At 47.0% G+C, this 23501-nt stretch overlaps 1 protein-coding gene across 1 annotated transcript in view; it reads right to left on the bottom strand.

Moving 5' to 3' along the window:
• Window positions 1-22370, bottom strand: part of LOC129846471 (E3 ubiquitin-protein ligase SH3RF2-like) — a 52821-nt gene extending 30451 nt beyond the window's left edge. Inside the window, exons 1-4 of the mRNA XM_055914416.1 lie at window positions 22160-22370; window positions 21151-21619; window positions 18348-18704; window positions 10013-10108 (exon numbers count right to left, since the gene is read on the bottom strand). Coding sequence (XP_055770391.1) covers window positions 10013-10108; window positions 18348-18704; window positions 21151-21597 — 900 coding nt within the window. The 5' untranslated portion in view covers window positions 21598-21619; window positions 22160-22370. The remainder of the gene's footprint in view (window positions 1-10012; window positions 10109-18347; window positions 18705-21150; window positions 21620-22159) is intronic.
• Window positions 22371-23501: the final 1131 nt, after the last annotated feature.

Below are 23501 nucleotides of genomic sequence, written 5' to 3'. Positions count from 1 at the left end.
CAGGAGAGGAGGAGACAGAAGAGTGGTAGACAGGAGAGGAGGAGACAGAAGAGTGGTAGACAGGAGAGCAGGAGACAGAAGAGTGGTAGACAGGAGAGCAGGAGACAGAAGAGTGGTAGACAGGAGAGGAGGAGACAGAAGAGTGGTAGACAGGAGAGGAGGAGACAGAAGAGTGGTAGACAGGAGAGGAGGAGACAGAAGAGTGGTAGACAGGAGAGGAGGAGACAGAAGAGTGGTAGACAGGAGAGGAGGAGACAGAAGAGTGGTAGACAGGAGAGGTGGAGACAGAAGAGTGGTAGACAGGAGAGGAGGAGACAGAAGAGTGGTAGACAGGAGAGGAGGAGACAGAAGAGTGGTAGACAGGAGAGGAGGAGACAGAAGAGTGGTAGACAGGAGAGGAGGAGACAGAAGAGTGGTAGACAGGAGAGGAGGAGACAGAAGAGTGGTAGACAGGAGAGGAGGAGACAGAAGAGTGGTAGACAGGAGAGGTGGAGACAGAAGAGTGGTAGACAGGAGAGGAGGAGACAGAAGAGTGGTAGACAGGAGAGGAGGAGACAGAAGAGTGGTAGACAGGAGAGGAGGAGACAGAAGAGTGGTAGACAGGAGAGGAGGAGACAGAAGAGTGGTAGACAGGAGAGGAGGAGACAGAAGAGTGGTAGACAGGAGAGGAGGAGACAGAAGAGTGGTAGACAGGAGAGGAGGAGACAGAAGAGTGGTAGACAGGAGAGGAGGAGACAGAAGAGTGGTAGACAGGAGAGGAGGAGACAGAAGAGTGGTAGACAGGAGAGGAGGAGACAGAAGAGTGGAAGGTCAGAGAGGAGAGGAGAAGACAGAAGAGTGGTAGACAGGAGAGGAGAAGACAGAAGAGTGGTAGACAGGAGAGGAGAAGACAGAAGAGTGGTAGACAGGAGAGGACAAGACAGAAGAGTGGTAGACAGGAGAGGAGAAGACAGAAGAGTGGTAGACAGGAGAGGAGGAGACAGAAGAGTGGTAGACAGGAGAGGAGGAGACAGAAGAGTGGTAGACAGGAGAGGAGGAGACAGAAGAGTGGTAGACAGGAGAGGAGGAGACAGAAGAGTGGTAGACAGGAGAGGAGGAGACAGAAGAGTGGTAGACAGGAGAGGAGGAGACAGAAGAGTGGTAGACAGGAGAGGAGGAGACAGAAGAGTGGTAGACAGGAGAGGAGGAGACAGAAGAGTGGTAGACAGGAGAGGAGGAGACAGAAGAGTGGTAGACAGGAGAGGAGGAGACAGAAGAGTGGTAGACAGGAGAGGAGGAGACAGAAGAGTGGTAGACAGGAGAGGAGAAGACAAGAGTGGTAGACAGGAGAGGAGAAGACAGAAGAGTGGTAGACAGGAGAGGAGAAGACAGAAGAGTGGTAGACAGGAGAGGAGAAGACAGAAGAGTGGTAGACAGGAGAGGAGAAGACAGAAGAGTGGAAGGTCAGAGAGGAGAAGACAGAAGAGTGGAAGGTCAGAGAGGAGAAGACAGAAGAGTGGAAGGTCAGAGAGGAGAAGACAGAAGAGTGGAAGGTCAGAGAGGAGAAGACAGAAGAGTGGTAGACAGGAGAGGAGAAGACAGAAGAGTGGAAGGTCAGAGAGGAGAAGACAGAAGAGTGGAAGGTCAGAGAGGAGAGGAGAAGACAGAAGAGTGGTAGACAGGATAGGAGGAGACAGAAGAGTGGAAGGTCAGAGAGGAGAAGACAGGAGAGGAGGAGACAGAAGAGTGGTAGACAGGAGAGGAGAAGACAGAAGAGTGGAAGGTCAGAGAGGAGAAGACAGAAGAGTGGAAGGTTAGAGAGGAGAAGACAGAAGAGTGGAAGGTCAGAGAGGAGAAGACAGAAGAGTGGTAGACAGGAGAGGAGGAGACAGAAGAGTGGTAGACAGGTGAGGAGAAGACAAGAGTGGTAGACAGGAGAGGAGGAGACAGAAGAGTGGTAGACAGGAGAGGAGGAGACAGAAGAGTGGTAGACAGGAGAGGAGGAGACAGAAGAGTGGTAGACAGGAGAGGAGGAGACAGAAGAGTGGTAGACAGGAGAGGAGAAGACAGAAGAGTAGAAGGTCAGAGAGGAGAGGAGAAGACAGAAGAGTGGTAGACAGGAGAGGAGAAGACAGAAGAGTGGTAGACAGGAGAGGAGAAGACAGAAGAGTGGTAGACAGGAGAGGAGAAGACAGAAGAGTGGTAGACAGGAGAGGAGAAGACAGAAGAGTGGTAGACAGGAGAGGAGAAGACAGAAGAGTGGTAGACAGGAGAGGAGGAGACAGAAGAGTGGTAGACAGGAGAGGAGGAGACAGAAGAGTGGTAGACAGGAGAGGAGGAGACAGAAGAGTGGTAGACAGGAGAGGAGGAGACAGAAGAGTGGTAGACAGGAGAGGAGGAGACAGAAGAGTGGTAGACAGGAGAGGAGGAGACAGAAGAGTGGTAGACAGGAGAGGAGGAGACAGAAGAGTGGTAGACAGGAGAGGAGGAGACAGAAGAGTGGTAGACAGGAGAGGAGGAGACAGAAGAGTGGTAGACAGGAGAGGAGGAGACAGAAGAGTGGTAGACAGGAGAGGAGGAGACAGAAGAGTGGTAGACAGGAGAGGAGGAGACAGAAGAGTGGTAGACAGGAGAGGAGAAGACAAGAGTGGTAGACAGGAGAGGAGAAGACAGAAGAGTGGTAGACAGGAGAGGAGAAGACAGAAGAGTGGTAGACAGGAGAGGTGAATACAGAAGAGTGGAAGGTCAGAGAGGAGAAGACAGAAGAGTGGAAGGTCAGAGAGGAGAAGACAGAAGAGTGGAAGGTCAGAGAGGAGAAGACAGAAGAGTGGAAGGTCAGAGAGGAGAAGACAGAAGAGTGGAAGGTCAGAGAGGAGAAGACAGAAGAGTGGAAGGTCAGAGAGGAGAAGACAGAAGAGTGGAAGGTCAGAGAGGAGAAGACAGAAGAGTGGTAGACAGGAGAGGAGAAGACAGAAGAGTGGTAGACAGGAGAGGAGGAGACAGAAGAGTGGTAGACAGGAGAGGAGGAGACAGAAGAGTGGTAGACAGGAGAGGAGGAGACAGAAGAGTGGTAGACAGGAGAGGAGGAGACAGAAGAGTGGTAGACAGGCGAGGAGGAGACAGAAGAGTGGTAGACAGGAGAGGAGAAGACAGAAGAGTGGTAGACATGAGAGGAGAAGACAGAAGAGTGGTAGACAGGAGAGGAGAAGACAGAAGAGTGGAAGGTCAGAGAGGAGAAGACAGAAGAGTAGAAGGTCAGAGAGGAGAAGACAGAAGAGTGGAAGGTCAGAGAGGAGAAGACAGAAGAGTGGAAGGTCAGAGAGGAGAAGACAGAAGAGTGGTAGACAGGAGAGGAGAAGACAAGAGTGGAAGGTCAGAGAGGAGAGGAGAAGACAGAAGAGTGGTAGACAGGAGAGGAGAAGACAGAAGAGTGGAAGGTCAGAGAGGAGAAGACAGAAGAGTGGAAGGTCAGAGAGGAGAGGAGAAGACAGAAGAGTGGTAGACAGGATAGGAGGAGACAGAAGAGTGGAAGGTCAGAGAGGAGAAGACAGGAGAGGAGGAGACAGAAGAGTGGTAGACAGGAGAGGAGAAGACAGAAGAGTGGAAGGTCAGAGAGGAGAAGACAGAAGAGTGGAAGGTTAGAGAGGAGAAGACAGAAGAGTGGAAGGTCAGAGAGGAGAAGACAGAAGAGTGGTAGACAGGAGAGGAGGAGACAGAAGAGTGGTAGACAGGAGAGGAGAAGACAAGAGTGGTAGACAGGAGAGGAGGAGACAGAAGAGTGGTAGACAGGAGAGGAGGAGACAGAAGAGTGGTAGACAGGAGAGGAGAAGACAGAAGAGTGGTAGACAGGAGAGGAGAAGACAGAAGAGTGGTAGACAGGAGAGGAGAAGACAGAAGAGTGGTAGACAGGAGAGGAGAAGACAGAAGAGTGGTAGACAGGAGAGGAGAAGACAGAAGAGTGGTAGACAGGAGAGGAGAAGACAGAAGAGTGGTAGACAGGAGAGGAGAAGACAGAAGAGTGGTAGACAGGAGAGGAGAAGACAGAAGAGTGGTAGACAGGAGAGGAGAAGACAGAAGAGTGGTAGACAGGAGAGGAGAAGACAGAGGAGTGGTAGACAGGAGAGGAGAAGACAGAAGAGTGGTAGACAGGAGAGGAGAAGACAGAAGAGTGGTAGACAGGAGAGGAGGAGACAGAAGAGTGGTAGACAGGAGAGGAGGAGACAGAAGAGTGGTAGACAGGAGAGGAGGAGACAGAAGAGTGGTAGACAGGAGAGGAGGAGACAGAAGAGTGGTAGACAGGAGAGGAGGAGACAGAAGAGTGGTAGACAGGAGAGGAGGAGACAGAAGAGTGGTAGACAGGAGAGGAGGAGACAGAAGAGTGGTAGACAGGAGAGGAGGAGACAGAAGAGTGGTAGACAGGAGAGGAGGAGACAGAAGAGTGGTAGACAGGAGAGGAGGAGACAGAAGAGTGGTAGACAGGAGAGGAGGAGACAGAAGAGTGGTAGACAGGAGAGGAGGAGACAGAAGAGTGGTAGACAGGAGAGGAGGAGACAGAAGAGTGGTAGACAGGAGAGGAGGAGACAGAAGAGTGGTAGACAGGAGAGGAGGAGACAGAAGAGTGGTAGACAGGAGAGGAGGAGACAGAAGAGTGGTAGACAGGAGAGGAGGAGACAGAAGAGTGGTAGACAGGAGAGGAGGAGACAGAAGAGTGGTAGACAGGAGAGGAGGAGACAGAAGAGTGGTAGACAGGAGAGGAGGAGACAGAAGAGTGGTAGACAGGAGAGGAGAAGACAAGAGTGGTAGACAGGAGAGGAGAAGACAGAAGAGTGGTAGACAGGAGAGGAGAAGACAGAAGAGTGGTAGACAGGAGAGGAGAAGACAGAAGAGTGGAAGGTCAGAGAGGAGAAGACAGAAGAGTGGAAGGTCAGAGAGGAGAAGACAGAAGAGTGGAAGGTCAGAGAGGAGAAGACAGAAGAGTGGAAGGTCAGAGAGGAGAAGACAGAAGAGTGGAAGGTCAGAGAGGAGAAGACAGAAGAGTGGTAGACAGGAGAGGAGGAGACAGAAGAGTGGTAGACAGGAGAGGAGGAGACAGAAGAGTGGTAGACAGGAGAGGAGGAGACAGAAGAGTGGTAGACAGGAGAGGAGGAGACAGAAGAGTGGTAGACAGGCGAGGAGGAGACAGAAGAGTGGTAGACAGGAGAGGAGAAGACAGAAGAGTGGTAGACATGAGAGGAGAAGACAGAAGAGTGGTAGACAGGAGAGGAGAAGACAGAAGAGTGGAAGGTCAGAGAGGAGAAGACAGAAGAGTAGAAGGTCAGAGAGGAGAAGACAGAAGAGTGGAAGGTCAGAGAGGAGAAGACAGAAGAGTGGAAGGTCAGAGAGGAGAAGACAGAAGAGTGGTAGACAGGAGAGGAGAAGACAAGAGTGGAAGGTCAGAGAGGAGAGGAGAAGACAGAAGAGTGGTAGACAGGAGAGGAGAAGACAGAAGAGTGGAAGGTCAGAGAGGAGAAGACAGAAGAGGGGAAGGTCAGAGAGGAGAGGAGAAGACAGAAGAGTGGTAGACAGGATAGGAGGAGACAGAAGAGTGGAAGGTCAGAGAGGAGAAGACAGGAGAGGAGGAGACAGAAGAGTGGTAGACAGGAGAGGAGAAGACAGAAGAGTGGAAGGTCAGAGAGGAGAAGACAGAAGAGTGGAAGGTTAGAGAGGAGAAGACAGAAGAGTGGAAGGTCAGAGAGGAGAAGACAGAAGAGTGGTAGACAGGAGAGGAGGAGACAGAAGAGTGGTAGACAGGAGAGGAGAAGACAAGAGTGGTAGACAGGAGAGGAGGAGACAGAAGAGTGGTAGACAGGAGAGGAGGAGACAGAAGAGTGGTAGACAGGAGAGGAGAAGACAGAAGAGTGGTAGACAGGAGAGGAGAAGACAGAAGAGTGGTAGACAGGAGAGGAGAAGACAGAAGAGTGGTAGACAGGAGAGGAGAAGACAGAAGAGTGGTAGACAGGAGAGGAGAAGACAGAAGAGTGGTAGACAGGAGAGGAGAAGACAGAAGAGTGGTAGACAGGAGAGGAGAAGACAGAAGAGTGGTAGACAGGAGAGGAGAAGACAGAAGAGTGGTAGACAGGAGAGGAGAAGACAGAAGAGTGGTAGACAGGAGAGGAGAAGACAGAGGAGTGGTAGACAGGAGAGGAGAAGACAGAAGAGTGGTAGACAGGAGAGGAGAAGACAGAAGAGTGGTAGACAGGAGAGGAGGAGACAGAAGAGTGGTAGACAGGAGAGGAGGAGACAGAAGAGTGGTAGACAGGAGAGGAGGAGACAGAAGAGTGGTAGACAGGAGAGGAGGAGACAGAAGAGTGGTAGACAGGAGAGGAGGAGACAGAAGAGTGGTAGACAGGAGAGGAGGAGACAGAAGAGTGGTAGACAGGAGAGGAGGAGACAGAAGAGTGGTAGACAGGAGAGGAGGAGACAGAAGAGTGGTAGACAGGAGAGGAGGAGACAGAAGAGTGGTAGACAGGAGAGGAGGAGACAGAAGAGTGGTAGACAGGAGAGGAGGAGACAGAAGAGTGGTAGACAGGAGAGGAGGAGACAGAAGAGTGGTAGACAGGAGAGGAGGAGACAGAAGAGTGGTAGACAGGAGAGGAGGAGACAGAAGAGTGGTAGACAGGAGAGGAGAAGACAGAAGAGTGGAAGGTCAGAGAGGAGAGGAGAAGACAGAAGAGTGGTAGACAGGAGAGGAGAAGACAGAAGAGTGGTAGACAGGAGAGGAGAAGACAGAAGAGTGGTAGACAGGAGAGGAGAAGACAGAAGAGTGGTAGACAGGAGAGGAGAAGACAGAAGAGTGGTAGACAGGAGAGGAGAAGACAGAAGAGTGGAAGGTCAGAGAGGAGAAGACAGAAGAGTGGTAGACAGGAGAGGAGAAGACAGAAGAGTGGTAGACAGGAGAGGAGGAGACAGAAGAGTGGTAGACAGGAGAGGAGGAGACAGAAGAGTGGTAGACAGGAGAGGAGGAGACAGAAGAGTGGTAGACAGGAGAGGAGGAGACAGAAGAGTGGTAGACAGGAGAGGAGGAGACAGAAGAGTGGTAGACAGGAGAGGAGGAGACAGAAGAGTGGTAGACAGGAGAGGAGGAGACAGAAGAGTGGTAGACAGGAGAGGAGGAGACAGAAGAGTGGTAGACAGGAGAGGAGGAGACAGAAGAGTGGTATACAGGAGAGGAGGAGACAGAAGAGTGGTAGACAGGAGAGGAGGAGAAAGAAGAGTGGTAGACAGGAGAGGAGGAGACAGAAGTGGTAGACAGGAGAGGAGGAGACAGAAGAGTGGTAGACAGGAGAGGTGGAGACAGAAGAGTGGTAGACAGGAGAGGAGGAGACAGAAGAGTGGTAGACAGGAGAGGAGGAGACAGAAGAGTGGTAGACAGGCGAGGAGGAGACAGAAGAGTGGTAGACAGGAGAGGAGGAGACAGAAGAGTGGTAGACAGGAGAGGAGGAGACAGAAGAGTGGTAGACAGGAGAGGAGGAGACAGAAGAGTGGTAGACAGGAGAGGAGGAGACAGAAGAGTGGTAGACAGGAGAGGAGGAGACAGAAGAGTGGTAGACAGGAGAGGAGGAGACAGAAGAGTGGTAGACAGGAGAGGAGGAGACAGAAGAGTGGTAGACAGGAGAGGAGAAGACAGAAGAGTGGAAGGTCAGAGAGGAGAGGAGAAGACAGAAGAGTGGAAGGTCAGAGAGGAGAGGAGAAGACAGAAGAGTGGAAGGTCAGAGAGGAGAGGAGAAGACAGAAGAGTGGAAGGTCAGAGAGGAGAGGAGAAGACAGAAGAGTGGTAGACAGGAGAGGAGAAGACAGAAGAGTGGTAGACAGGAGAGGAGAAGACAGAAGAGTGGTAGACAGGAGAGGAGGAGACAGAAGAGTGGTAGACAGGAGAGGAGGAGACAGAAGAGTGGTAGACAGGAGAGGAGGAGACAGAAGAGTGGTAGACAGGAGAGGAGGAGACAGAAGAGTGGTAGACAGGAGAGGAGGAGACAGAAGAGTGGTAGACAGGAGAGGAGGAGACAGAAGAGTGGTAGACAGGAGAGGAGGAGACAGAAGAGTGGTAGACAGGAGAGGAGGAGACAGAAGAGTGGTAGACAGGAGAGGAGAAGACAAGAGTGGTAGACAGGAGAGGAGAAGACAGAAGAGTGGTAGACAGGAGAGGAGAAGACAGAAGAGTGGTAGACAGGAGAGGAGAAGACAGAAGAGTGGTAGACATGAGAGGAGAAGACAGAAGAGTGGTAGACAGGAGAGGAGAAGACAGAAGAGTGGAAGGTCAGAGAGGAGAAGACAGAAGAGTGGAAGGTTAGAGAGGAGAAGACAGAAGAGTGGAAGGTCAGAGAGGAGAAGACAGAAGAGTGGAAGGTCAGAGAGGAGAAGACAGAAGAGTGGTAGACAGGAGAGGAGGAGACAGAAGAGTGGTAGACAGGAGAGGAGAAGACAAGAGTGGAAGGTCAGAGAGGAGAGGAGAAGACAGAAGAGTGGTAGACAGGAGAGGAGAAGACAGAAGATTGGAAGGTCAGAGAGGAGAAGACAGAAGAGTGGAAGGTCAGAGAGGAGAGGAGAAGACAGAAGAGTGGTAGACAGGATAGGAGGAGACAGAAGAGTGGAAGGTCAGAGAGGAGAAGACAGGAGAGGAGGAGACAGAAGAGTGGTAGACAGGAGAGGAGAAGACAGAAGAGTGGAAGGTCAGAGAGGAGAAGACAGAAGAGTGGAAGGTTAGAGAGGAGAAGACAGAAGAGTGGAAGGTCAGAGAGGAGAAGACAGAAGAGTGGTAGACAGGAGAGGAGGAGACAGAATAGTGGTAGACAGGAGAGGAGAAGACAGAAGAGTGGTAGACAGGAGAGGAGAAGACAAGAGTGGAAGGTCAGAGAGGAGAGGAGAAGACAGAAGAGTGGTAGACAGGAGAGGAGAAGACAGAAGAGTGGAAGGTCAGAGAGGAGAAGACAGGAGAGTGGAAGGTCAGAGAGGAGAAGACAGAAGAGTGGAAGGTCAGAGAGGAGAAGACAGAAGAGTGGTAGACAGGAGAGGAGAAGACAGAAGAGTGGTAGACAGGATAGGAGGAGACGGAAGAGTGGAAGGTCAGAGAGGAGAAGACAGAAGAGCGGAAGGTCAGAGAGGAGAAGACAGAAGAGCGGAAGGTCAGAGAGGAGAGGAGAAGACAGAAGAGTGGAAGGTCAGAGAGGAGAGGAGAAGACAGAAGAGTGGTAGACAGGATAGGAGGAGACAGAAGAGTGGAAGGTCAGAGAGGAGAAGACAGAAGAGTGGAAGGTCAGAGAGGAGAAGACAGAAGAGTGGAAGGTCAGAGAGGAGAAGACAGAAGAGTGGTAGACAGGAGAGGAGAAGACAGAAGAGTGGTAGACAGGAGAGGAGGAGACAGAAGAGTGGTAGACAGGAGAGAAGAAGACAGAAGGGTTGAAGGTCAGAGAGGAGAGGAGAGGAGAGGAGAAGACAGAAGAGTGGTAGACAGGAGAGGAGAAGACAGAAGAGTGGTAGACAGGAGAGGAGGAGACAGAAGAGTGGTAGACAGGAGAGGAGAAGACAGAAGTGTGGTAGACAGGAAAGGAGAAGACAGAAGAGTGGTAGACAGGAGAGGAGAAGACAGAAGTGTGGTAGACAGGAGAGGAGGAGACAGAAGAGTGGAAAGGGTAAAAATAGAAAAGAGAGTGGCAGATAGGAAATGAGGAAAGAGAAGAGGGCCCTGGGCAAAAGTAGTGCACTTTATAGGGATTTGGGCCAGACTCAGCAGGGAGAGTAGGATTAGCTCTATTCGCCTCAGTACACTGCAATTCAGAAGGCAGGAGGCCTGACATTTAGGTATGAATCAAAGAAGAGAGATTTCAGAGGAATCAAAGTACTGCCTCAGCACAGAGCACTGAGCCAGTATCAACCTCTATTACAAGATACCAATACATAGGGTCCTAAGAGGGGAGGTATCACAACGTTGATCATATCTAACAGTATGGTATTCTCACTATACGATAGATGGATAGATGGAATAAAGAGGACTAACCTCCGTGAAATGGAGAGGAAAAATGCCAACTTTGTCTCCCAGCTTTCCTTCAATCCAGTTTTCATCTGCTCGTCTGATGACCGTGAGGACGTCTCCCTGGAATGCAGGATTAGAGTGAGGGTGAGAGGGAGAGAGGGAGAGAGAGAGAAAGAGGGAGAGGGGGAGAGGGAGAGAGAGAGAGAGAGAGAGGGAGAGAGAGAGGGAGAGGGAGAGAGGGAGCGAGGGAGAGAGGGAGAGAGAGACTGGGTGAGTAAGAGGCAGCACATGTAACGTGTTTAGAACAGAGAGAGTGCTACGCCTGCAGAAGGAACCACTCAGAGGAGCTCCCCACTCAATCCCTCCTCCATTTAACACAATCTGGCATCCACTATGTCTGTAGGGCTCTCCTGTCCCTCTCTACGTACAGCCCCTCTCTCTCTCTCTCCTGTTCCCCTCTACGTACAGCCCCTTTCTCTCTCTCCTGTTCCCCTCTACGTACAGCCCCTCTCTCTCTCGCTCTATCCTGTTCCCCTCTACGTACAGTCTCTCTCTCTCTCTCCCTCTCTCTCTCCTGTCCCTCTCTAAGTACAGCCCTTCTCTCTCTGAACAGCGCCTCTCTCAATTTAATTAAATTCAATTCAAGGGGCTTTATTGGCATGGGAAATGCAGTTGAAGTCAGAAGTTTACATACACTTAGGTTGGAGTCAATAAAACTCGTTTTTCAACCACTCCACAAATGTATTTTTAACAAACTATAGTTTTGGCAAGTTGGTTAGGGCATCAACTTTGTGCATGACACAAGTCAGTTTTCCAACAATTGTTTACAGACAGATTATTTCACTTTTAATTCACTGTATCACAATTCCAGTGGGTCAGAAGTTTACATACACTAAGTTTACTGTGCCTTGAAACAGCTTGGAAAATTCCAGAAAATGATGTCATGGCTTTAGAAGTTTCTGATAGGCAAATTGACATAATTTGAGTCAATTGGAGGTGTACCTGTGGATGTATTTCAAGGCCTACCCTCAAACTCAGTGTCTCTACTACAAAAATTGTAGACCTCCACAAGTCTGGTTCATCCTTGGGAGCAATTTCCAAACGCCTGAGGGTACCACGCTCATCTGTACAAACAATAGTACGCAAGTATAAACACCATGGGACCACGCAGCCGTCATACCGCTCAGGAAGAAGACACGTTCTGTCTACTAAAGATGAAAGTACTTTGGTGCGAAAAGTGCAAATCAATCCCAGAACAACAGCAAAGGACCTTGTGAAGATGCTGGAGGAAACAGGTACAAAAGTATCTATATCCACAGTAAAACGAGTCCTATATCGACATAACCTAAATGGCCGCTCAACAAGGAAGAAGCCACTGCTCCAAAACCCCCATCAAAAAGCCAGACTACGGTTTGCAAAAGCACGGGGGTGGCAGCATCATGTTGTGGGGGTGCTTTGCTGCAGGAGGGACTGGTGCACTTCACAAAATAGATGGCATCATGAGGCAGGAAAATTATGTGGATATATTGAAGCAACATCAAGACATCAGTCAGGAAGTTAAAACTTGGTCGTAAATCGGTCTTCCAAATCGACAATGACCCCAAGCATACTTCCAAAGTTGTGGCAAAATGGCTTAAGGACAACAAAGTCAAGGTATTGGAGTGGCCATCACAAAGCCCTGACCTCAATCCTATAGAAAATGTGTGGGCAGAACTGAAAAAGCGTGTGCGAGCAAGGAGGCCTACAAACCTGACTCACACCAGCTCTGTCAGGAGGAATGGGCCAAAATTTACCCAACTTATTGTGGGAAGCTTGTGGAAGGCTACCCAAAACGTTTGACCCAAGTTAAACAATTTGAAGGCAATGCTACCAAATACTAATTGAGTGTATGTAAACTTCTGACCCACTGGGAATGTGATGAAAGAATTAAAAGCTGAAATAAATCATTCTCTCTACTACTATTCTGACATTTCACATTCTTAAAAAAAAGTGGTGATCCTAACTGACCTAAGACAGGGAATTTTTACTAGGATTAAATGTCAGGAATTGTGAAATACTGAGTTTAAATATATTTGGCTAAGGTGTATGTAAACTTCCGACTTCAACTGTATATGTTAACATTGCCAAAGCAAGTGAAATAGATAAACAAATGTGAGTAAATATTATCAGTATTATCAGTATAATATCAGTAAATATTACCCTCACAGAAGTTCCAAAAGAATGAAGATATTTTAAATGTCATATTATGTCTATATACAGTGTCGTAATGATGTGCAAAAAGTACAAAAGGGAAAATAAATAAACATAAATATGGGTTGTATTTACAATGGTGTTTGTTCTTCACCGCTTGCCGTTTACTTGTGGCAACAGGTCACACATCTTGCTGCTGTGATGGCACACTGTGGTATTTCACTCAGTAGATATGGGAGTTGATCAAAATAGGATTTGTTTTCAAAATTCTTTATAACCATCTGCTTTCCAAAGAAGCATTGCTAGAATGTGTTCCTTAATGCAGAGTGTGAATGAGAGCGTACTAAGACCCTTATATAAGTCCTTCCTCTCTAATCCTCCCTCCTTCACGGTAAGAAACACTGCATCAGAGGTCTCTGGGAGCCAGAAAGAAAGAAAGAAAGAAAGAAAGAAAGAAAGAAAGAAAGAGAGCGAGAGGGAGAAAGATAGAGACAGACATAAAGAGCTAGTGGGTTTATATGTTTATATTGTTTCTCTCAGAGCCTTTAAAAGAAGTGCAGAAAGAAAATTTGAGATCTGAAATAAGTAATTTTGAAGTAGAAGTGTTGATGTATGTTATTTCATGAATCTACTAACTACAGGCTTATGATGTGTACAGAACACCAGGGTATGGTGGGTTTATACACAATGATCTGTTAACTAATAATCAACTGGTCAAATCAAAGAGATCCCCCCACACCTAATTTAAATAAGAACGACACACTCTCTGAGAAAGAAAGTAAAGTATTCACATGCTAGAGACTACTCTGTCAGGACAGGCCTCTCAATGTGGTGACCCACAGGGTGTGCATGGCCAGTACGAACACATCTGACTACATGAATCACGGTCTGGATGATTAGTTCCCTTTAAAAAGCAGGTGTAGTCCTATATTTCTTTTTAGCTTTATTTAAACCAGGGGAAACCACTTGAGACCAGGGACTCATTTACAAGGGACCCCTGGGAACAATACATCTACATGATCAGCCTCAATACATCTACATGATCAGCCTCAATACATCTACATGATCAGCCTCAATACATCTACATGATCAGCCTCAATACATCTACATGATCAGCCTCAATACATCTACATGATCAGCCTCAATACATCTACATGATCAGCCTCAATACATCTACATGATCAGCCTCAATACATCTACATGATCAGCCTCAATACATCTACATGATCAGCCTCAATACATCTACATGATCAGCCTCAATACATCTACATGATCAGCCTCAATACATCTACATGATCAGCCTCAATACATCTACATGATCAGCCTCAATGCAACACTATACAATTACACATGGCAACAAATCAAATTCAAAAGCCACAGACAAAATTACACATCAATCAAAACAACAGTCAAATCAATCAAACTCCTTTACAACATTTCTCCTCAAAGTCCGCAACTGACCCTTCCAAGCCAGAGAGTTACACCTCAAACTGACCCTTCCTGACCAGAGTTACACCTCAAACTGACCCTTCCTGACCAGAGTTACACCTCAAACTGACCCCTCCAGACCAGAGTTACACCTCAAACTGACCCTTCCTGACCAGAGAGTTACACCTCAAACTGACCCCTCCAGACCAGAGTTACACCTCAAACTGACCCTTCCAGACTAGAGTTCCACCTCAAACTGACCCTTCCTGACCAGAGTTACACCTCAAACTGACCCTTCCAGACCAGAGAGTTACACCTCAAACTGACCCTTCCTGACCAGAGAGTTACACCTCAAACTGACCCCTCCAGACCAGAGTTACACCTCAAACTGACCCTTCCAGACTAGAGTTCCACCTCAAACTGACCCTTCCTGACCAGAGTTACACCTCAAACTGACCCTTCCTGACCAGAGTTACACCTCAAACTGACCCTTCCAAGCCAGAGAGTTACACCTCAAACTGACCCTTCCTGACCAGAGTTACACCTCAAACTCACCCCTCCAGACCAGAGTTACACCTCAAACTGACCCCTCCAGACCAGAGAGTTACACCTCAAACTGACCCTTCCAGACTAGAGTTCCACCTCAAACTGACCCTTCCTGACCAGAGTTACACCTCAAACTGACCCCTCCAGACCAGAGTTCCACCTCAAACTGACCCCTCCAGACCAGAGAGTTACACCTCAAACTGACCCTTCCTGACCAGAGTTACACCTCAAACTCACCCCTCCAGACCAGAGTTACACCTCAAACTGACCCTTCCTGACCAGAGTTACACCTCAAACTCACCCCTCCAGACCAGAGTTACACCTCAAACTGACCCCTCCAGACCAGAGAGTTACACCTCAAACTGACCCCTCCAGACCAGAGTTACACCTCAAACTGACCCCTCCAGACCAGAGAGTTACACCTCAAACTGACCCCTCCAGACCAGAGAGTTACACCTCAAACTGACCCCTCCAGACCAGAGTTACACCTCAAACTGACCCCTCCAGACCAGAGTTACACCTCAAACTGACCCCTCCAGACCAGAGTTACACCTCAAACTGACCCCTCCAGACCAGAGAGTTACACCTCAAACTGACCCCTCCTGACCAGAGTTACACCTCAAACTGACACTTCCAGACTAGAGTTACACCTCAAACTGACCCCTCCTGACCAGAGTTACACCTCAAACTGACCCTTCCAGACTAGAGTTACACCTCAAACTGACCCCTCCAGACCAGAGTTACACCTCAAACTGACCCCTCCTGACCAGAGAGTTACACCTCAAACTGACCCCTCCTGACCAGAGAGTTACACCTCAAACTGACCCCTCCTGACCAGAGAGTTACACCTCAAACTGACCCCTCCTGACCAGAGAGTTACACCTCAAACTGACCCCTCCTGACCAGAGAGTTACACCTCAAACTGACCCCTCCAGACCAGAGAGTTACACCTCAAACTGACCCTTCCTGACCAGAGTTACACCTCAAACTGACCCTTCCAGACCAGAGAATTACACCTCAAACTGACCCCTCCAGACCAGAGAGTTACACCTCAAACTGACCCCTCCAGACCAGAGAGTTACACCTCAAACTGACCCCTCCAGACCAGAGTTACACCTCAAACTGACCCCTCCAGACCAGAGAGTTACACCTCAAACTGACCCCTCCAGACCAGAGAGTTACACCTCAAACTGACCCCTCCAGACCAGAGTTACACCTCAAACTGACCCCTCCAGACCAGAGAGTTACACCTCAAACTGACCCTTCCTGACCAGAGTTACACCTCAAACTGACCCCTCCAGACCAGAGTTACATCTCAAACTGACCCCTCCAGACCAGAGTTACACCTCAAACTGACCCCTCCAGACCAGAGAGTTACACCTCAAACTGACCCCTCCAGACCAGAGAGTTACACCTCAAACTGACCCCTCCAGACCAGAGTTACACCTCAAACTGACCCCTCCAGACCAGAGTTACACCTCAAACTGACCCCTCCAGACCAGAGAGTTACACCTCAAACTGACCCCTCCTGACCAGAGTTACACCTCAAACTGACCCTTCCAGACTAGAGTTACACCTCAAACTGACCCCTCCAGACCAGAGAGTTACACCTCAAACTGACCCTTCCTGACCAGAGTTACACCTCAAACTGACCCTTCCAGACCAGAGAATTACACCTCAAACTGACCCCTCCAGACCAGAGAGTTACACCTCAAACTGACCCCTCCTGACCAGAGAGTTACACCTCAAACTGACCCCTCCAGACCAGAGTTACACCTCAAACTGACCCCTCCAGACCAGAGAGTTACACCTCAAACTGACCCCTCCAGACCAGAGAGTTACACCTCAAACTGACCCCTCCAGACCAGAGTTACACCTCAAACTGACCCCTCCTGACCAGAGAGTTACACCTCAAACTGACCCTTCCTGACCAGAGTTACACCTCAAACTGACCCCTCCAGACCAGAGTTACATCTCAAACTGACCCCTCCAGACCAGAGTTACACCTCAAACTGACCCCTCCAGACCAGAGTTACACCTCAAACTGACCCCTCCAGACCAGAGTTACACCTCAAACTGACCCCTCCAGACCAGAGAGTTACACCTCTAACTGACCCCTCCAGACCAGAGAGTTACACCTCAAACTGACCCCTCCAGACCAGAGTTACACCTCAAACTGACCCCTCCAGACCAGAGTTACACCTCAAACTGACCCCTCCAGACCAGAGAATTACACCTCAAACTGACCCTTCCAGAACAGAGAGTTACACCTCAAACTGACACTTCCTGACCAGAGTTACACCTCAAACTGACCCTTCCAGACCAGAGAGAAAGACCTCAAACTGACCGCTCCAGACCAGAGAGTTACGCCTCAAAGTGGCCTGCAGGTCAATCCATACGCTAGGTGCACAATAACTAAACGCGATCTTCCCAGACTCTGTGGAAACCCGATAAACCTCTAGATCAGGGTTCTCCAACAGGTAGATCGTGAGCTACCAGTAGCTTGCAGCCCAACTATGAGCAGCTCCCCAAACAATTCAGAAAGTACATGCATTGTTTTCATTTGCTCCATCTTTAAACATACTGTAAAGTACTGGCTACTATCCAGTCAAAGTTCCTCTTTAACTGTCATAAACATACTGTAAAGTACTGGCTACTATCCAGTCAAAGCCACAATGACATCCCACCCACTGGTTTAGAAAGCCAAACCTAACACAATATCTGCCTAATAATTTCAACATTGTCTCTGTCTGTCTTTAGGTGTGCCCGTTTGTCTATCCCTCCGTATGTAGCCAGTTAGCGATGCTAGTAGGCTAATGATTACCGTCTAGTGGGTAGACATAAAGACGTTCCCCAATAACCTTCTCAATTAAATGTTAACTGCAATGTAGGCTTTCCTGACAGAAAGATTTCAAGATTATTTGTATGAATTGGGTGGCGATTGTTTTGCAAACTCTGCCATGGCATGTGCTGTAGTAGTGGGCCTAACAGAAACATCGCTTGACCAAAACATTCCTCTCTTCCTAAATGCAAATTTAAAGGGCAATTACACACAAAAAATCTCAAATGTGTTTTTTTCCCAAACATCAAAATGGACTCATCCATTTTCGTTGTTTCTCTGGGAATAATTGTAATATTGAGAGTTAAAAAATAAGAAAGATATTTTTATGGGGCCTTAGGGTTGTTAACCATTATTTAAAATATATATATATATATATTTTTTTTTACATTTGACAGAAAACACAGTGCACTACTTTCTCTTGTACACGAAGGACCCGGGGAAGAATGGCAGGGTAGAGGAGAAGAGAAGAATGGGCCTATTTGATATCTCTATAAAACAATTATCAGAAACAGTAGCTCGCGTCATGCTAGAAGAGGTTGGAGACCCCGGCTCTAGAACCAGCCAGTCTTGAGAGTCTGATGGTGTCTGGATTTCCAATAAAGAAGTTAGGAGGTAGTATGGGAGTTCCTGGATAACTGCTTTCTATTAACAAATAGCAGCCAATGTTGGGCCCTTCTGGTAGTCAGAGACTCCCAGCCAACAGAACTATATAAAAGGCAATGATGTGTACAAAAATTGTCTCTAGTGATAAAACACAAGGCTGAGTGATAGACTGAATCTAAAGGTTTTAAACCAGAGGCTATTGTATCCATGTAGATTAAATCACAATAGTCAAGTACTGGGAGGAGCGATGCTTGATCTCATACGTATATACTGTACTCTATACCATCTAGATGTAATGTATCACTAGCCACTTTAAATAATGCCACTTTATATAATGTTTTCATACCCTACATTACCAATCTCATATGTATATACTGTACTCTATACCATCTACTGCATCTTTCCTATGCCGTTCGGGCATCACTCATTCATATATTTTTCTGTACATATTCGTATTCATCCCTTTACACTTGTGTGTATAAGGTAGTTGTTGTGGAATTGTTAGGTTATATTACTTGTTAGATATTACTGCATGGTCGGAACTATAAGCACAAGCATTTCGCTACACTCGCTTTAACATCTGCTAACCATGTGTATGTGACAGCCTGTGGGAGTAACAGCCTGTGGGTCTCTAGGGGTAACAGCCTGTGTGTCTCCAGGAGTAACAGCCTGTGCGTCTCCAATACATCAAAGTAATTCAAGCCTGGCCCTGTAGTAGTATATACAGTTAAAGAGAAAAGAGAGACGTACCTTGTGGAAGGTGAGACAGTCCTTGCAGTCATCCAGATTCACATCCATCTCTTTGGAGTCAAAGTCGTACAGGGCTTTGCAGAGGGCTAAAGGCTGAGACTGGAATTGTGGCTGGGTCTGGGTCTGGGTCTGGGTCTGGGATTGTGAACGTTTTTGGGATTGACACTGTGGTGGAGTCTGATGCTGCTGGTCAATAATCTGTATCATGTTAGCAGCGACCAGCCCACTACTGCTGTTCGTGTCTCCATAATACCAGTTCTCATCCACCTTCTGTCTCAGAATGATGATGTCACCAGACGCCATGTCAATCACTCCTGGGACGTTCTCTCTGTGGTCGTACAGGGCTCTGGCAATGAACTGGACACAGGATGGGAAAATAGTTTGTTACTGTACGTTTGCCAGGAGGTATATGCAGAACAGGTCTATTTTGTTCTTAGCTAGAGGACAGCTGAATGTATTCTTTCTGGAAGGTTGTGAATCTGGGACAATGAGGTGTTTGAACTCACTGGTTAATCGATGACATTCATTGAGATTCATTGATCTATTAACTACAGAGGAATAAAGGAAACCAGCAGTGCTGTGTGTGACCATAGAGGACTGTAATGTAACTGAATAGCCCTGATGTTCTGTAGAGTCTTGTTGGACATTTTTAATGACAGAATTATTCATAAAAGTAGTGAAATAAAAACTAATTGTGTGTTTGAACAGTTTGGGGCGAGAAGCCCCTAACTCTGTTTCCATGCTGTGCTTCTTCTACTTTCCCATGATGTCAGATGTAAACGGTGTCTCGTTGCCAAGACAATCACCTGCTTATCCTTCTGGTGTAACACAGGACTCTGAGTCTCTGACCTCGATCTACTCTGCCTCCCAAATGGCACCCTATTCCCTACATAGTGCACTACTACCGCATAGGGCTCTGGTCAACAGTAGGTAAGGAGTCTTGAAAGGCTCCTGCTCCTATGAGCCAATCTCCTGTTTTCGCAGCTTGACGTACACCCTCCTGGACAGGGTCCAAAGGTAGTGTACAATACAGGGAGCCATTTGTGCCTCAGCCTAGTCTGACAAACTGGGAGCGGGAGTCAGGAAGTGTTTTCACAGAGAGTCTCAGAACAGCAGTTCTGATATCCAACGAAGCCAGCGGCGTCCACAACAAAGTGGTGAAAGAAGAAGCGTTTCAACAGTCATGATACCGATCAGTAAACTTAGCTTGACTGTTATTTCTATTGAACTGCTCAGATAGGAGCCTCTTACTATAATGTCATGCAATACATTGTACTATTTTGCAGTGCTACATTTTTCATTGAATGCAGTGTATTGAATGCAGTGTATTTCACATCGGGGGGGGGGTGAAAGCAAGCCAGATAATATATCAAATTAATGAATAATATATGTGAATCTGATACAGATATTTGGACCCTTTACAACATAAATCAAAATGCACTGTAAAATCACTGTAGGAGCACTACTGTATACCAGCATGGATCAAATCCCTGTAGGAGCACTACTGTATACCAGCATGGATCAAATCACTGTAGGAGCACTACTGTATACCAGCATGGATCAAATCACTGTAGGAGCACTATTGTATACAAGCATGGATGAAATCACTGTTGGAGCACTATTGTATACCAGCATGGATCAAATCCCTGTAGGAGCACTATTGTATACCAGCATGGATCAAATCACTGTAGGAGCACTACTGTATACCAGCATGGATCAAATCACTGTAGGAGCACTACTGTATACCAGCATGGATCAAATCACTGTAGGAGCACTACTGTATACCAGCATGGATCAAATCACTGTAGGAGCACTATTGTATACCAGCATGGATCAAATCACTGTAGGAGCACTACTGTATACCAGCATGGATCAAATCACTGTTGGAGCACTATTGTATACCAGCATGGATCAAATCCCTGTAGGAGCACTACTGTATACCAGCATGGATCAAATCCCTGTAGGAGCACTACTGTATACCAGCATGGATCAAATCACTGTAGGAGCACTACTGTATACCAGCATGGATCAAATCACTGTAGGAGCACTACTGTATACCAGCATGGATCAAATCACTGTAGGAGCACTACTGTATACCAGCATGGATCAAATCACTGTTGGAGCACTATTGTATACCAGCATGGATCAAATCCCTGTAGGAGCACTACTGTATACCAGCATGGATCAAATCACTGTAGGAGCACTACTGTATACCAGCATGGATCAAATCACTGTAGGAGCACTACTGTATACCAGCATGGATCAAATCACTGTAGGAGCACTACTGTATACCAGCATGGATCAAATCACTGTAGGAGCACTATTGTATACCAGCATGGATCAAATCACTGTTGGAGCACTATTGTATACCAGCATGGATCAAATCCCTGTAGGAGCACTACTGTAAACCAGCATGGATCAAATCACTGTAGGAGCACTACTGTATACCAGCATGGATCAAATCCCTGTAGGAGCACTACTGTATACCAGCATGGATCAAATCCCTGTAGGAGCACTACTGTATACCAGCATGGATCAAATCACTGTAGGAGCACTATTTTACACTTTAAAATGTATGTCAAACAAAAACCAGTGATTACAAAGTTAAACAAACCATACAACTCTTTGCACACTTAAACACATTTTACCAAAACACATTTAGTTGAAGATCAGTCCAAATGTAAAGTTTAGTAACAGAATAGTGGTTGGTGCTGTCAATCTGCACTAGTCATAGAGTGATGAGTTTCACATAACGTCAAAGGACAGTGGATCCATAATAACACAGCCCCTATAGGCTATTCACCTCATTCTTTCCATGCTGCCGCTCTCTGTGCTGCTGATCAGACTGTGGGTTCTGTTGTTTTTGTTTCTGCTGCTGGGCCTCCCTGCCCCTGGCAGAGGATACCATATATCGGACAGACGGTTTGTTCCTGTCCCGTCCTGGCCCCATGGACCCCTGGTTGAGCCCCTTCAAGAGCCGAACCAGGAGGTTAGGGGGCAGCTCCTCCACCGACCTGGCCTGGACCAGGGTATGACACTCTGGGCAGCGGAGCTCAATCTTGTCCCCGGGCCTGGAGGTCTCCTGTTGATGCAGGCTGGGCTTCCAGGAGGTATCCTGGCAAGGCAGGACCTTGGCTGAAACATCCAACCGCTCTAAACACAGCGGGCACTCCAATAAGTCCAACACAGCCAGCTCCTCCATCTTAGAATGGGTGCAGGGTTCTGCTTCGGTGTGGCTATGTGTTCTCATTCATCAGACTGATTACAGCATTCTGGAAAGGAGGATAAGGAAATCATAAGTAATATAAAGATTTTCCTTTAAAAAGATCTCCCGTGTATACAATTCTATACTACGTAATGTATTGTTATTACATTAAATAGAGGCTAGTGATAATATTTTACATTTGTAAACATAGCATCGAATACGGTTGCTTCTTCTCTTGAGCTGAGCAGCTCGCGCACAAGTGTCATGTCACCTGCGGTTAGACCTACTGTTCAGGTAACCGGAAGTGCAATACCAAGCGACATACCTGTCTACTCAAATCGAAAAGCACATCAACATACAATCGCTGTCATGAATAACGTACCGTGCTTGTTAAAATTACAGACAGTATACGCTAGTTTCCAAGAAACGTATGAAAATAAATTGCAAAAAGATTGGTTACGCGCTGGAACTGTCTCTAGCGCTTCGGCTGACGCAGTAGAAAGACACACAATTGACAAATATCCTTGTCGACTTACAGACACGCGTTTCAATGCAATGTTTTAAATTCAAACCACACATTTGTCCACAATATCAATACATTGCCTACCTCTTTTGTCGGAAACACTCTTCGAAAGGCAAGTATGCTAACAAACATTCCCACGTCCAAACTGAACACGTTTTGCAACTGCACTTGCCAGACACTCGTATCAGTTTACATGCCTCATTCCTTAACCCTTGACTGGTAGGTGGCAGAGATTTCACCACTAAATCATTATATGTGGTTGTACACAATCAACACTGGAAAGGTACGTAGTCAGCCCATAACCAAACCATCACCACACAGTAGGCTATATCGTCAATCGCCAAACTGTAAAATACAGACAAGTCACATACATGATCTTTCAGTTTATTAAACGGGTAATAGTTATTTTTCTTATGTACTATTTTGAAGTAGGCCTGCCCATATACGGGCTGTGACAATGTGATTGGTGAGGATTTAACTGAATATAAAATGTGTACTACTGTGAAAATATAATGAAGATTGTATCTGTACAATAGAAATTGATGCTGGCAGAAAGCAGTAGGCCTATCAGCAGGCTAATGATTTGAAAAGTGTCATGATATTGCCTCTGTAGTCCGAGCCGGCTGTCTCTCTCTATCATGTATCATGTACTCCCTCTAGCGGTAGTAGGTACATTTCACACATTTAATCTGAAAATAGATAAATCTGCTATTACCATCGTTTAACTACGTATTATAACAGGGCAATAAAGAAATACTGCAATATTTCAGGCTCAAACCTCTGACATTTAATGCATTTTCTTGGAAACTCTTTGAACTTATTTATGTCAGTTAAATGACAATGATGAGGGGAGTAAAGAAGAGGAGGACAATGCTGGTGGTGATGATAATGTGGGTGATGAAATGCCATTCATGGCTAGAATTTCATTCACACACTTAACTCCAAACTCCAAGTTCCCTTTCTTACATCCAATGGATAAATAATTTACCCGCTTAAACCAGGTTTCCATCCAACCTTTTCATACGAGTAAAGTACATGTCAGATAAAAACAGAAATGTCACGAAAAGGCCTGATGGATACAGCAAATTTGTCGGCAAACTACTAATGTCTACAAAACAAAATACGCTGTAATTGTGTGGGAAATGGCAGTGGAAACGCCATATGCACAAATATTGATATAATAACCATCATATCGAAGTACTGGAGTCAAGCGATGACATGTTGTGTGGTCCTCCCACTACGACTCGGGAAAGCAGTAGTAGTTTATTAGACAAGAAATGAAATAAATTGTGACGAACTTTCACAGGGTGGTGAAATTGGATGGTGATGAGCTTGATGCTGCGTTCCAATAAATAATTATTATTTGTCAAAAGGCAGCCAACCATCAATCATCATGTCACCAGAATAAGACCTGATGCTTGTCTGC

Source organism: Salvelinus fontinalis, unplaced genomic scaffold (genome assembly GCF_029448725.1).
Source record: "Salvelinus fontinalis isolate EN_2023a unplaced genomic scaffold, ASM2944872v1 scaffold_0560, whole genome shotgun sequence".
Taxonomy (NCBI): domain Eukaryota; kingdom Metazoa; phylum Chordata; class Actinopteri; order Salmoniformes; family Salmonidae; genus Salvelinus; species Salvelinus fontinalis.
The sequence above is the reverse complement of the archived record's forward strand: the minus strand, read 5'-3'. Positions and strand labels throughout refer to the sequence as shown.